General features: G+C 43.5%; 1 protein-coding gene and 1 long non-coding RNA gene across 5 annotated transcripts in view; one reads left to right on the plus strand and one right to left on the minus strand.

Annotated features, from left to right (window-relative positions):
* The first annotated feature begins 7,336 nt into the window (after positions 1 to 7,336).
* Positions 7,337 to 8,385, plus strand: LOC127913655 (uncharacterized). The gene is made up of 6 exons (XR_008086325.1): positions 7,337 to 7,515; positions 7,559 to 7,599; positions 7,645 to 7,704; positions 7,874 to 7,934; positions 8,003 to 8,055; positions 8,239 to 8,385. It is a non-coding gene; the product is annotated as an uncharacterized LOC127913655 (long non-coding RNA).
* Positions 8,222 to 15,166, minus strand: part of LOC118361856 (bifunctional UDP-N-acetylglucosamine 2-epimerase/N-acetylmannosamine kinase-like) — a 42,717-nt gene continuing 35,772 nt past the window's right edge. For all 4 annotated transcript variants that reach the window (XM_052486656.1, XM_052486658.1, XM_052486655.1 and 1 more), the window contains exons 9-13: positions 14,650 to 14,779; positions 13,953 to 14,174; positions 11,777 to 11,959; positions 11,448 to 11,567; positions 8,222 to 9,610 (exon numbers count right to left, since the gene is read on the minus strand). In XM_052486656.1, coding sequence (XP_052342616.1) covers positions 9,375 to 9,610; positions 11,448 to 11,567; positions 11,777 to 11,959; positions 13,953 to 14,174; positions 14,650 to 14,779 — 891 coding nt within the window. In that variant the 3' untranslated portion in view covers positions 8,222 to 9,374. The remainder of the gene's footprint in view (positions 9,611 to 11,447; positions 11,568 to 11,776; positions 11,960 to 13,952; positions 14,175 to 14,649; positions 14,780 to 15,166) is intronic.

A 15,166-nucleotide genomic window follows, 5' to 3' on the forward strand; every position in this document is an offset into this window, starting at 1 on the left:
TATCTGGCTTCAAATTAATCTCTGAAAATGGCATTGAGGAAGAGGTGAAGCGAGGGGTTTTTTCTTCTGTTCAAATCTGTCCACGGGAAGCAGACCGCCTGCCTTTTGGATGACTCCCATTGTTAGGGCAGAGACAATCATCTCAAGTATGCAGTATCTCAAATGGTCAAACCGAAGTTGCCTACCTTTGATCAAAGCCACGCTGTTGGTTGGGAGGTGGCCAGTCAGAACGTGACATCTTTGAGCTTGAATCTGTTCAACCAATAAATGGCTTTATTAGTTATGTTCATGTATATTTGGTGTAGCAACAAGCTATTGTGGATTTTTACAAATGCAACCTAATTTGGAATGTCTATCAGGAGTATTCAACTCTTAAAGCCAATTTCTGGCTCCGTATGAAGGGTGTGACACAATTGCAGAGGCCGAATTGAGTTCCGTACGCATTGCCGCGTGCCTCCCAAATGTTTTAACGATGCGGAGGGCTCCGCACTGACATGATTGGTTGGCGGAAGGTCCTGTTTAAACAAACTCACTTCCTTGAGAACTTCCTTCACAACAGCTCTACTCAACTGTACTGCTCATCGAAGCACAATAAGTATTAAAGCCCCGACCTCTGCAGAGGCTGTATCAACGTAAATACTGCACGGCCAATGCAGACGTGGGATTGCCAATGCGGTGCCTTTAACACGACTGAGGTCTGGAGCCTGCTGGTTTTCTGTTCTACCTGCTAATTAATTGCACCCACCTGGTGTCCCAGGTCGAAATCAGTCCCTGATTCGAGGGGAGGAATGAGGGGGAAGCAGTGGAACTAGCTTCAAGGTCCAAAGTTGAGTTTGAAGGGGTTTATATGGTCATTCCATATAGGCTAGATATACACTGCTCAAAAAAATAAAGGGAACACTTAAACAACACAATGGAACTCAATCGCACTTCTGTGAAATCAAACTGTCCACTTAGGAAGCAACACTGATTTACAATAAATTTCACATGCTGTTGTGCAAATGGGATATACAACAGGTGGAAATTATAGGCAATTAGCAAGACACCCCCAATAAAGGAGTGGTTCTGCAGGTGGTGACCACAGAGCACTTCTCAGTTCCTATGCTTCCTGGCTGATGTTTTGGTCACTTTTGAATGCTGGAGGTGCTTTCACTCTAGTGGTAGCATGACACGGAGTCTACAACCCACACTACCTGGCTCAGGTAGTGCAGCTCATCCAGGATGGCACATCAATGCGAGCTGTGGCAAGAAGGTTTGCTGTGTCTGTCAGCGTAGTGTCCAAAGCATGGAGGTGCTACCAGGAGACAGGCCAGTACATCAGGAGACGTGGAGGAAGCCGTAGGAGGGCAACAACCCAGCAGCAGGCCCGCTACCTCCGCCTTTGTGCAAGGAGGAGCAAGAGGAGCACTGCTAGAGCCCTGCAAAATGACCTCCAGCAGGCCACAAATGTGCATGTGTCTGCTCAAACGGTCAGAAACAGACTCCATGAGGGTGGTATGAGGGCCCGACGTCCACAGGTGGGGGTTGTGCTTACAGCCCAACACCGTGCAGGACGTTTTGGCATTTGCCAGAGAACACCAAGATTGGCAAATTCGCCACTGGCACCCTGTGCTCTTCACAGATGAAAGCAGGTTCACACTGAGCACATGTGACAGACGTGACAGAGTCTGGAGACGCCGTGGAGAATGTTCTGCTGCCTGCAACTTCCTCCAGCATGACCGGTTTGGCGGTGGGTCAGTCATGGTGTGGGGTGGCATTTCTTTGGGGGGCCGCACAGCCCTCCATGTGCTCGCCAGAGGTAGCCTGACTGCCATTAGGTACCGAGATGAGATCCTCAGACCCCTTGTGAGACCATATGCTGGTGCGGTTGGCCCTGGGTTCCTTCTAATGCAAGACAATGCTCAACCTCATGTGGCTGGAGTGTGTCAGCAGTTCCTGCAAGAGGAAGGCATTGATGCTATGGACTGGCCCGCCCGTTCCCCAGACCTGAATCCAATTGAGCACATCTAGGACATCATGTCTCGCTCTATCCACCAACAGAGTTGGCGGATGCTTTAGTCCAGGTCTGGGAGGAGATCCCTCAGGAGACCATCCGCCACCTCATCAGGAGCATGCCTAAGCGTTGTAGGGAGGTCATACAGGCACACGCACTACTGAGCCTCATTTTCACTTGTTTTAAGGACATTACATCAAAGTTGGATCAGCCTGTAGTGTGGTTTTCCACTTTCATTTTGAGTGACACCAAATCCAGACCTCCATGGATTGATAAATTTGATTTCCATTGATAATGTGTGTGATTTTGTTGTCAGCACATTCAACTATGTAAAGAAAAAAGTATTTAATAAGAATATTTAATTCATTCCGATCTAGGGTGTTATTTTAGTGTTCCCTTTATTTTTTTGAGCAGTGTATAATAGCTAGGCTATGAAAACATTCCCAGAGGACTTGACATAGTACTTTACGTTCAACTAATTCATTGTTCAGGGAAGAGTATTTACCTAATTTTGGAAGCCAGGCCCCTCGCATCTCACTGTATTTGTACATGGAAAACAGTGTGGTGACATACCGTAACCAAGTGATACATCTATAACAGTAAATATTAGGCTGAACGCGAGACAGGCATTGTTGATGGCCACGTTCCACCCTCTATGAAAACAGAGGAGGCATTCCAGTCAGTAGCTCTACGTTTCCTTTAATCTTTGGTAGGTGATGGTCTGACTGACTGTTGCTCAGGTGAATTGTCTGACTCTAGACAACTACACTGAACAAAAATATAAACACAACATGCAACACTTTCTTAGATTTTACTGAGTTACAGTTCATTTAAGGAAATCAGTCAAATTAAATAAATGCATTAGGCCCTAATTTATGGATTTCACATGACTGGGAATACAGATATGCATCTGTTGGTGTCACAGTTACCTTAAAAAAAAGGAAAACCAGTCAGTATCTGGTGTGACCACCATTTCCCTCGTGCAGCGTGGCACAACTCCTTCGCAATAGAGTTGATCAGGTTATTGATTGTGGCGAGTAGAATGTTGTCCCACTCGTCAATGGCTGTGTGAAGTTGCTGGATATTGGCAGGAACTAGTTGTACATGTTGTACATGTTGATCCAGAGCATCCCACACATGCTCAATGGGTGACATGTTTGGTGAGAATGAAGGACATTTTCAGCTTCCAGAAAGAGTGAACAGAGGTAGGGTTGCAAAGGGTCGGAAACTTTCCGGTAAATTTCCATGGGAAGTTAATCCTGGGAATTTGTGGAATTTTGCTTAAATTCATCAAAAAAGGTTAGCTTTTAACAGTGAACCTTTTTTTCTGGGAGAGACAAGGCAATTCTAGGTCTTGTGGCATATTTTGGTTAAACTATCCCCAATTCAATAGAATTGAATTGCATGTACAGCTGATTCTCAAGATCTTGCATACTAATGAGATGCTATTGAGCCCACAACTACTACACTGTCTGAGCCAAGGACTACATGCCTTTTGGTAAGTTTTGATTACAATACTGGGTGGGGTGAATATATTTTGACTTTTTGTTATCTAGTAAATAGTAGCCTACAGAAAAGTGTTTAAATAATTTCTAACTTGTTAACAATTTCTGCTAGTTAGTTTTTTCTACTATGTGGGTTTTAGCTTGCTTGAGACTGCTAACTGAGTGTTAATTCACCTGTTTCCATACATGTTTCATTTTAAAACATCTATACAAAGGAGTTATTTAATCTAACTGCTTAACTATTTATCTGTACATGAAATTGTATTTTTTTTTGTACACATTTTTTACTAATCTTTTCAAGGACAATGCCGAGCACCACCTGATGTGTGGAGACATTTCACTGCAGCTAATGTAGAAGGAAAAGCGGTGTACATTTGCAACTACTGTGCCAAATCATGTGAAGAATGCAACAAAGATGCAGAATCATCTGGCCACGTGCATAAAGTTCCCTTAGCGCTCACAACAAGCAACCGCTGGACAAAAATCCCTCTACTTCTATTCAAGGTGAAAATGGTGAATCAGACACCTTAACGATTTCAACAGCTCATGGTCGTCCTGGAATCAGACATCTGTTTGACTCTATGGAGGAACGTAGTCAGAGAAACGCTGATGAATGTCTTGCTCGAGCTGTGTACGCAACTGCTCACAGGCAATGTGTGTTGGACGAGATTTCTGAATGTTCTTCGCCCAGCATACACCCCTCCAACCAGACATGCTTTATCTACTAATTTGCTGGATGCAGAGTTCAAGTGAAGGTTAAGCAAATCATAGAGAAAGCAGACTGTATCTGATGGGTTTTCAAATGTTTGTGGACAAGGAATAATTAACTACATCATGTCCACCCCTCAACCAGTATTCTACAGGAGCAGACACACCAGTCTCTAGATTGCAGATGAGCTGAAGGCAGTCATCAATGACCTTGGACCACAGAAGGTATTTGCACTGGTGGCAGACAATGCTGCGAACATGAAGGCTGCTTGGTCTAAAGTGGAGGAGTCCTACCCTCACATCTCACCCATTGGCTGTGCTGCTCATGCATCGAATCTGCTCCTCAAGGACTTCATGGCACTGAAAACAATGGATGCACTCTACATGAGAGCCAAGGAAATGGTTAGGTATGTGAAGGGTCATCAAGTTATAGCAGTAATCTACCTCACCAAGCAAAGTGAGAAGAATAAGAGCACCACATTGAAGCTGCCCAGCAACACCTGTTGTGGTGGTTTTGATGTTATCATGTTTGACAGTCTCCTGGAGGGGAAGGAGTCTCTCCAAGAAATAGCCATATCAGTCTGCCGATATGGACAGCCCCATCAAGAGGATCTTCCTGGATGATGTATTTTGGGAGAGAGTGGTAAAGCAGCCTGATACCTATAGCAGTAACCATTGCACAGATTGAGGGAGACAAAGCCATCCTGTCTGATGTTCAGACTCTGCTTGCAGATGTAAGAGAAGAAATCCGTACTGCCCTGCCCACTTCACTGTTGCTCCAAGCAGAGGAAACTGCAGTTCTGAAATACATCAAAAAGCGCGAAGACTTCTGCCTGAAGCCCATACATGTTGCAGCGTACATGTTGTACCCCAAGTATGCTGGCAAGAGCATCCTGTTTGCTGCAGAGATCAACAAGGCCAATGGTGTCATCACCACTGTCTCGCCACCTTGGCCTGGATGAGGGCAAGGTTCTTGGCAGTCTGGCAAAGTACACTTCCAAGCAAGGGCTTTGGGGTGGAGATACAATATGGCAGTCATGCCAACATATCTAATCAGCTACCTGGTGGAAGGGGCTTTGTGGATCTGAGGCTCTTTTCCCTGTTGCCATCATCATCCTCCAAATCCCACCAACATCAGCCGCCTCAGAGCGCAACTGGTCCTTGTTTGGGAACACACACACCAAAGCACGCAACAGGCTGACCAATACAAGGGTTGAAAAATTGGTGGCCACCTGGGCAAATGAGGCTTTTTGAGTCTGACAACGAGCCATCCTCAACAGGGTTGGAAAGTGACAGTGAATATGAGGCCTCAGTCTGATGTTCAAGAGGTGGACATTGAGGAGGTCCAGGGAAAAGACATGGAAGCCTGAGAGGAAGACAACCAAATCTTTAGTTTCTAGACTATAATTTTACAGATGTTGAAAACGTTTTTGGGAGATGTGATGGATCATTCAATATTAACTTTATTTTGTTGTTCAGTGAAATCATGCCATGTGAAGTCGACTCATTCGTATCAATTTTAGTTTTCTATTGAAGGATTTAATCATTTGTAATTATGTCTACTTATAAGGTAAACAGTTTGTTTGTCTCCATATGATATAGTAAATATATCCAATGCAAAAAATATCTACATTCAAATGATATTAATATTAATTCCCAAGGAACTTTTCCACCTCTGAATATTCCCTATAATGTGCAACCCTATACAGAGGCCATGCAACATCGTACTGAAACATGAGGCGATGGCACGACAATGGGCCTCGGGATCTCATCACGGTATCTCTGTGCATTCAAATTGACATCAATAAAATGCATGTGTGTTGGTTGCCCATAGCTTATGCCTGCCCATACCATAACCCCACCATGGGGCATCCACACAGCGCCGATGCCAACTGCCCAGTACAGTTGAAACCAGGATTCATCCTTGAAGAGCATACTACAATCCTGCAGTCAGGATGCCAATTGCACACTCCCCTGAGAGATCTGTGGCATTGTGTTGCCTTTTATTGTCCACAACACAAGGTGCACCTGGTGTAATGATCATTCTGTTTAATCAGCTTCTTGATATGTCACGTTGATGGATTATCTTCCCAAAGGAGAAATGCCCACTAACAGGGATGTAAACAAATTTGTGCACAAAACTTGAGAAATAAACATTTTGTACATATGGAAAATATCTGGGATCTTTTATTTCAGCTCATGTTTCATGGGACCAACACTTTACATATTTTTGTACAGTATAGATTCTAGTGTCCGTCTATGACATGGTCAAAACAGACAAAAGAACAGGGGTATTGCCACAGGACTACTTTGTATTGTCACATTTGAAACCATACTTATTGTAAATACATTTTCTCTCCTTTACCAAGTAGATACCTGGCCATTTCTGTACAGTAAAAGTGTGCAACTTTTTTGTGAACCGGATGCGATTCTATAAAATCAATCAAATCTATTACTGTGACCAAACAGCTGGAGGCGGATCATGCTTGCCAACTGGAGATGAAGGGCATGGGAAGAAAGTAGCCATTCTGGTTTGCGGCGTCTCAATCGCACCACCACCTGATCACTATGCCCAGAGTTTCTCTGCAGCTCAGTTGGATGGTAAAACCTGGAGCTTGTATCACCTGGATAGTGGATTCGATTCCAGGGATTAGTGGCCGATAATACACTAAAACGTCACTGATTGTGATGACAATGAGTGACAAGGTGTGTATGACATGGGAAAGTGCGTTGTATTATGTTAAAATATTTCATATTCAGTGTTTATTTGTATATAGCAGTACTGGATTTAAGCCAATTTTCCCTCAGGGACATTAAAGTTCTACCCTACGATAGCACAAACAGACTGGCACTCCGCCATGCCCTGTGGTGTGTTTACGATGTAGCCTTGTTCTGCCACACCTAAAACCATGAATAGCATCTAATGAACCATATTAACCCATCCACCCATCCGTAACGGACATGTTCTTGCGTGTGTTTAATGTGTAGAATACCCATTGCATTGAAGGGGGGTCACAAAGTACCCATGTGAAGTAAAATAAAAAAGCTTCAGGATCCATGACATGATCAAAAACAGAAATACACAAACGGGATAATCACATGACTGATTTGTACACAGTAAACTCTTCAAATACGACAGATCAAGGCAACAACAAAAACGTGCACATAAGACAAAACAAAGAATGATAGTGAATACAAGTGATTTGGCAGCACACCTTCAATTGAAGCACACAGTCAAGACAACTATGACATACATAGCATAGGCATTACATTTGAGGGTACGTCGTAACTGTGGTCCTAGAGAGAGTGGTCCTAGAGAGAGAGTGGTCCTAGAGAGAGTGGTCCTATAGAGAGAGTGGTCCTATAGAGAGAGAGGTCCTAGAGAGAGAGAGAGTGGTCCTAGAGAGAGAGAGAGAGATAGAGAGAGAGTGGTCCTAGGGTCCTAGAGAGAGAGAGAGTGGTCCTAGAGAGAGAGAGAGTGGTCCTATAGAGAGAGTGGTCCTATAGAGAGAGTGGTCCTAGTGGTCCTAGAGAGTGGTCCTAGAGGGAGAGTGGTCCTAGTGGTCCTAGAGGGAGAGTGGTGGTCCTAGAGAGAGAGAGTGTTCCTAGAGAGAGAGAGTGTTCCTAGAGAGAGAGAGTTGTCCTATAGAGAGAGAGTTGTAGAGAGAGAGGTCCTATAGAGAGAGAGTTGTCCTATAGAGAGAGAGTTGTCCTATAGAGAGAGAGTTGTATAGAGAGAGAGTTGTCCTATAGAGAGAGAGTTGGAGAGTTGTCCTATAGAGAGAGAGAGAGAGAGGTCCTATAGAGAGAGTGGTCCTATAGAGAGAGAGTGGTCCTATAGAGAGAGTGGTCCTATAGAGAGAGTGGTCCTATAGAGAGAGTGGTCCTATAGAGAGAGTGGTCCTATAGAGAGAGTGGTCCTATAGAGAGAGTGGTCCTATAGAGAGAGTGGTCCTATAGAGAGAGTGGTCCTAGAGAGAGTGGTCCTATAGAGAGAGTGGTCCTATAGAGAGAGTGGTCCTATAGAGAGAGTGGTCCTATAGAGAGTGGTCCTATAGAGAGTGGTCCTATAGAGAGTGGTCCTATAGAGAGTGGTCCTATATAGAGAGTGGTCCATGGGTAAGTCACCTGGTTGGAGAACTGGTTCCAGTTCCACATGCTCAACTTAAATGATTGAATGGTAATGAATCATTTGATTGATTGATTGAAATGAAACATTTAACGTGGCAGAACCTAAAACATCTCCTTAGGGCATTTGGTTTTCCAAACCAGCAGTGATGTTTGCCGATTCCAAAATAAGATAAAGTGGCGCAAAGTGCTTACAGCTCGGTATGACAAATACATAGTTAAATATGTCATAGCAACATGCTGCTTTCATAGCGTGGCTTCAACAATAACATATTGTACGTTTAGAATTAAGACGTAACAAAAACATGGAATTATGAGGGTCAAAATATGGCCAGTAAAGCATAAATGAATATGAATTTGGTCACATCTTTTGTCTGGACACACCCAACCGTTTACTCATACTGTGGCTGTACTCATATTACTGTATAGGCTGTTATATATGTATCCACACACACTACTAATTCAGTAAGGTAGTTAATAGTACTACTATTTCAGCACTGTTGTTTATAGTACTACCATTTAAGTACTGTATCCCCTGTAGAAATTGTATTATGTTGACATTGAAAATTAGACTGACACCTTAGACGATGACAAGTTGGGTATTTTCCTAACTGAAATAAATGAACGTCAACGGTTCGTCCAATCGAAGGAGTCGATAGCTGGAAGAGCATGTGCATGTCAGATTGTCCCATTTGGGACAGCAGCATAGATGTAGGCCCCATTGAGCAGATCTATCTGTAGATGCTACCTTTATCTTATCCATTTCTATTTGCTAATAGCAAATCTTTCTACACCAGGGAATTGCAAAATATGTCCCTCCTCCTTTGGGGACCACAAATGAAAACTAGAGCTTGACAACTGACCAATGGTTCTTAATAGATGCGCCCGTTGTGTAGTCCATTACTGTAATGTTCTTAATAGATGTGCCTGTTGTGTAGTCCATTACTGTAATGTTCTTAATAGATGCACCCGTTGTGTAGTCCATTACTGTAATGTTCTTAATGGATGCGCCAGTTGTGTTGTCCAATACCGTAATGTTCTTAATAGATGCGCCTGGTTGTGTAGTCCAGCACCATGCTAGCGGCCCCCAGTAGGGCGGGTTCTTCGAGGTCAGATGTCAGGACCTGGATGCGCTGGGCGGAGGTGAGGGCTCTTTGACCTATGACCTGCTGGACAGGTGCCTGGTAGTGGGCGGCCAGCACTCCTGACAGGATGACCAGAGAGGGGTTGACCACGTGGAGGATGTTGACGATGCCCACTCCGAGGGCCATGCTGGCTGAATGAGGAGGAAACGGGGGAGAGGAGAGTGGTTAGCTATAAAATACAGGGTGGGTTTCATATAGATGCACTGATTCAAACTGGCTCTGGACTATGATGTCAATGTCACATTTGATGTCTTGTTGTCATGAATCATATTTCAGCTAGTAAATGAAAATGATCAAACGTATTTATCAAAGGTATTTAACCAGATCAGTCATTGAGGAAAAATAAATGTACAATGCTTTGAACTTTCACATTTTGTCTGCGTTACCATTAAATCTATTTCAATCCTACTTTGTAATTTTTGGTCATTGAATAAAATATTCCATAATGTCAAAGTGACAAGAAAATTTCACAGATTTTATTTTATTTAAAGAGGCAAGTCAGTTAAGAACAAATTCTTATTTTCAATGACAGCCTAGGAACAGTGGGCTAACTGCCTGTTTAGGGGCAGAACGACAGATTGTACCTTATCAGCTCGGGGGTTTGAACTTGCAGCCTTCTAATCACTAGGCTACCCTGCCGCGCCAGGGAGCTTTTCGAAAGCCTCATAAAGAAGGGCAGTGACTGGTAATGGGTAACTTTTTATTTATCTATTATTTTATCAGGTAAATTGACTGAGAACACGTTCTCATTTGCAGCAACAACCTGGGATATAGTTACAGGGGAGAGAAGGGATGAATGAGCCAATTGTAAACTGGGGATTATTAGGTGACCGTGATGGTTTGAGGGCCAGATTGGGAATTTAGCCAGGACACCAGGGTTAACACCCCTATTCTTACGATAAGTGCCATGGGATCTTTAATGACCTCAGAGAGTCAGGACACCCATTTAACGTCCCATCTGAAAGACGGCACCCTACACAGGGCAGGATGGTCCTGGTCAATTCCTGGATGGGAGACCAGATGCTGCTGGAAGTGGTGTTGGAGGGCCAGTAGGAGGCACTCTTTCCTCTGGTCTAAAATAAATATCCCAATACCTGACACTGAATAATTTTGCCCGCCCAATTTTTCAGTTTTTGATTTGTTAAAAAAGTTTGAAATATCCAATAAATGTCGTTCCACTTCATGATTGTGTCCCACTTGTTGTTGATTCTTCACAAAAAAATACAGTTTTATATCTTTATGTTTGAAGCCTGAAATGTGGCAAAAGGTCACAAAGTTCAAGGGGGCCGAATACTTTCGCAAGGCACTGTATGCTTGACATTAGCAAAGACGGGAGTTTTTCAGGATGAAAAGAAATAGGATGAAATTCTAGAGGAAAACCTGATTCAGTCTGCTTTACACCAGACATTGGGAGAGGAATTCGCCTTTTAGCAGGACAATAACCTACACTGGAGTTGCTAACAAAGAATACAGTGAATGCTCCTCAGTGGCCAAGTTACAATGGAGTTAAATCTGAATGAAAAGCTTATAGCAAGACTTGAAAATGGCTGCCTAACAATGATCCCAAAAACCCTGGCAGAGCTTGAAGAATTGTGAAAAACATAAATGGCCAAATATTGCACAATCCAGGTGTGAAAATCTCTTATGGAGACATAGCCAAGGAGACTCTCCGCTGTAATCACTACCAAAGTGTTTCTCATTGACTCAGAGGGGAGAGGATTTATCTAATTAAGGTATATTAATGCTTTGTTTCATTCATCTTTTTTTATGTTAAAATTTTTCTTCCACTTGAAGAGTATTTTGTGTAGATCATTGACAACATAAAATGTAATACCACTTTTTAACAATCAAAATGTGAAGAAATCCAAGGGAGGTATAGACTTTCTACAGGCACCGCATCATTTAACTTATGAAAGAGTAGGTCTGATTTAAGGTGATGTTCAACCAACATAACGAGCGCGGACCCACCTGTTCTGAGAACGGCTCCAGCCTTGCTGTTGCCCAGGCGGGCTGCGTTGATGAGGTGGATGGCGCTGACGAACTCGGCCTTCTTCAGATCCACCATCCCCTCCACCTCCAGCAGTTCCTCTGGAGAACCAAACAGACACAGGCCAGGGGTCAAATCAACATCTCTTTTTCATAAGACGTGCCGTTTTAAGCTTTGCGTCCCTCCCTGGTGAAGACGGACATCCAATGTGTGCCTGGTTCAATGCATTATAACCACCATGCATGATGCTTTTCCGGTTTTAAGTGAAGGGTTACCTAAAAAAATGGAATCAAGAAGTGTTCTAACTAACCGTCATGGAGCCTCTTGGCTTCTTTCTGCAGGGCCATGCCTGATGCGTAGGCCTCGATGCAGCCACGGCTGCCGCACATACACTCCGGCCCGTCCAGAGACACCATGATGTGGCCCAGCTCGGCCGCGCAGAACGTACTGCCGTGGATCAGCTCGTTGTGCTGGATGATGCCCCCGCCGATGCCTGTTCACAAATCAAACACAATGGTTAGTGGCTTCCCGATCAGCACGACTAGGATATTTGTTAGGGGTCCTTTGTTAGTAAGGTTCTGACACCCCTATAGTGACAAATGTTGTTTTGATGGGTAGGTACACTACGTAGCTACACCGGCATGAACGAGCAATCCTTAATAGTGTAACGACCCTGGGTTTACAAGACCGGAAATCGACCCTGCCGCAGGAGCATGCTTTTGCGGCACAGTCGGACCTCGGGCTAGAAGGTCGAGGGTTCGAGGCCTGCTCCCTGCCTGTTTCATTACAATATGTTGTGACTAACAAAAAAACAAAACGTGTGGCGTATCTTGTGCACCAGCTTGATGATAGCTAACATTTGCTATCTGACTGATTAGCTAGCTAATTGTTATGTTCGTTCCTTGATCAATGACAAACTGGGGGGGGGGGGTGTTAACTTTGACTAATTAGATACTTCAGCTAGCAATACAACGGTAGAGCAAAACAAAACAACCTCATTCGTCACTATGGGCGACGGAACTTTGCTTAGAACGGATCCTGTGCAAATCAGGAAGAAGCAATGCTTATTGGGTCGCTACAGCGGTTCACAAATGACACAACGGTTAAGTCCAGAGACACACACATACATGAGAGAGAGAGAGAGTTCTGTCCGGTTTTTAGAACGGCTGCCATGTTAGCATCTTTATTCTCTACATTTTGGAGACACGAGAGCGCCTCCAACAAGTCCCTCTATGAAATGACCCGCTGTAAACAAGCAAAACAGAGGGGGGTTTTAACGGACGTTTTTATGGATTGACATGCGTTTCCACAGCTGTACCGTGTTGTGTCAACAAATTGCATATCTGCTTTCACTGGACATATTCATTAGGTATTGAAAACTAGCAGAAATAAAGAGCACAACACAGAAGCGTCAATTATCACTTAGCAACGGCTTCGGAGGAGAAAGGGGCGCTCTCGGAAAGTTCAGACAGAAACCACATTGGCCCAAATCTAGATATGACTGGTTAAGTGTAAGTAATTAAACGGACTAACATTTGCATTTTATATGCATTAGTTAAAAATGTCCGCTTTCGGAATGTGGAACTTGACTATAGAAAATCATACTATTGTTATGTCGGATATCAAAGGACAGAGGCATGGAAAGAATGTCACCACGCCCGGCCCGGTTTGCAGACGGTAGAAACGTTTCCAACCCCGAACAATTATGCGCAGGTGTGTCTGTAAACTGTAAAAATCCGTTTGACATGGGTGAATTATTTTGTCATCAATGAAATCAGACAAAAATGGCTATTGATGCTTTTTTTGGGCGTGTATAGCCTGTTGATCGAATAACCAGGTGTCGCAACGTTAAGCTTTAATTAAGCCGTCATCAACCTATGATTTACACATTAGCACTGCGTTAAGAGATTACATACAAACAGGTGCGGTCATCAACCTATGATTTACACATTAACACTGCGTTAAGAGATTACATACAAACAGGTGCGGTCATCGTTGCTATCGTTTCCAATGCCTCAGATTAAAAATGTCATTGCCCTCAGGAAAAGCTCAAGTGAATTAAATAGGAGACCTTAATAGTATCAGTAGCATTGTCAAAAGATGGTTACAGCGAGGTTTTTTCCCCTTTAGTCGCTCACGTTTGTAAAACCGAAATCAAAATGGTTTGCAAATGCCTCAAAGACAATCCCTCATTCAACAGAGGGTAGCCATGGAGGACTGTGCTCCAGGAAACAAATCCAGGTTTTTCAATACCTTTTCAATCCACTCAAAATGGAAAAAAAAAAGTACCGACTGACATTTGATTGCCAAGATTCGATTGCACGCCATCCACCCACACAGTCATTGTTTACTATCCATCTCATCTGGGTGTGGAATGTATTCTCAACCTTTGCAAATAATCTAACCTTTAGTTAAAAAGGTTATCATGACAGTCGTGCATATTTCATAGAAACACAATGAATCAGCAGAATGAACGGTAATAGTACCTGTTCCAGTGATGATGGTGACAAAGTTCTCCACTCCTTTGCCGTGGCCAAACTTCTTCTCTGCCAGGGCGGCACAGTTGCCGTCGTTGTCGACCCAGACGGGCAGGTGGAGGGCGTCAGAGATGGGGGTGCGGATGTCGATGGAGCTCCACTCCTGGATCAGCTTGGTGGAGTGGAGGATCACACCCTCCTGTGGGTTCACCCTGCCCCCAGTCGACACACCTGAGGGGGGTGGAGGAGAGCAAATCACATCCTGTCAAACTAGGGGTCTTTTCCTACTAGCTACTAACAAGTTCTTCATTGAGGAAAAATGTACTTACGACTGTGATATGTGGTCGTCTCACCTAGCAACCTTAAGATGATTGCACTAACTAAGTCGCTCTGGATAAGATCGTCTGCGAAATTACTAAAATGATTATATAGTGAGAAAACTAGGGTCTACGCAGACTTTGAAGCGTATTTATTGTCGCGGAGCACAACAAACTGGGGCAAGAGATTGGGACGTTTAAGCATTTAAAACATTGAATAAAGTGAAGTTATTTGACACAAGTACAGTGAAAGGGTTCAATTGCAAGCCCCGCCCAACATTTGGTATAGTCAATGTGCTTGACACATTCGCATAAGAAAAGGTTGCAATATTCAAGTGCAATTCAAAGCATAAAAAGGGACATTTCATGAAGGAGAGAAAGCCACATACCCACTCCCAGAATCCGGCAGTTGAGATGAACAGCGTCAAAGACTGCCTCCGCACACATCTTCAGTATCAGCTCGATCCTAGCCTCGTAGGTTTTGGGGTTCGCATGAGAGTACTTCTTCACTATCTTACCCTACAATTAAAAAATACGTATTAAAAAAATAAAATAAAAAAATCAGACCAATACACTAATATTTAAAATAAAATGTTCCTTAAAATTACATTTTATTCTGTTGCCCATAATAAATAATAAAGTATATGCCAAAAGAATAAAGTATGCTATTTAGGAGACGATTTTATCCGAAGCGAGTTAGTGATCCTATCGGTGGCCCCAGCAGAGCTCTAACCCACAACCCATACAAGTGTCTTGCTCTACCAACTCAGCCACAGAGAACCAACACGTGTTAAATTGTTACCCACAAAGATATTTCAAGCAGATCAATCCACTTGTTCAACACAATCAACCCATAAGTACAGTTGGTACATTATTTGATAAGGAAGGCGCCACAAGGAAAGGACA

The sequence above is a fragment of the Oncorhynchus keta genome, chromosome 29, assembly GCF_023373465.1.
Source record: "Oncorhynchus keta strain PuntledgeMale-10-30-2019 chromosome 29, Oket_V2, whole genome shotgun sequence".
Taxonomy (NCBI): Eukaryota; Metazoa; Chordata; class Actinopteri; order Salmoniformes; family Salmonidae; genus Oncorhynchus; species Oncorhynchus keta.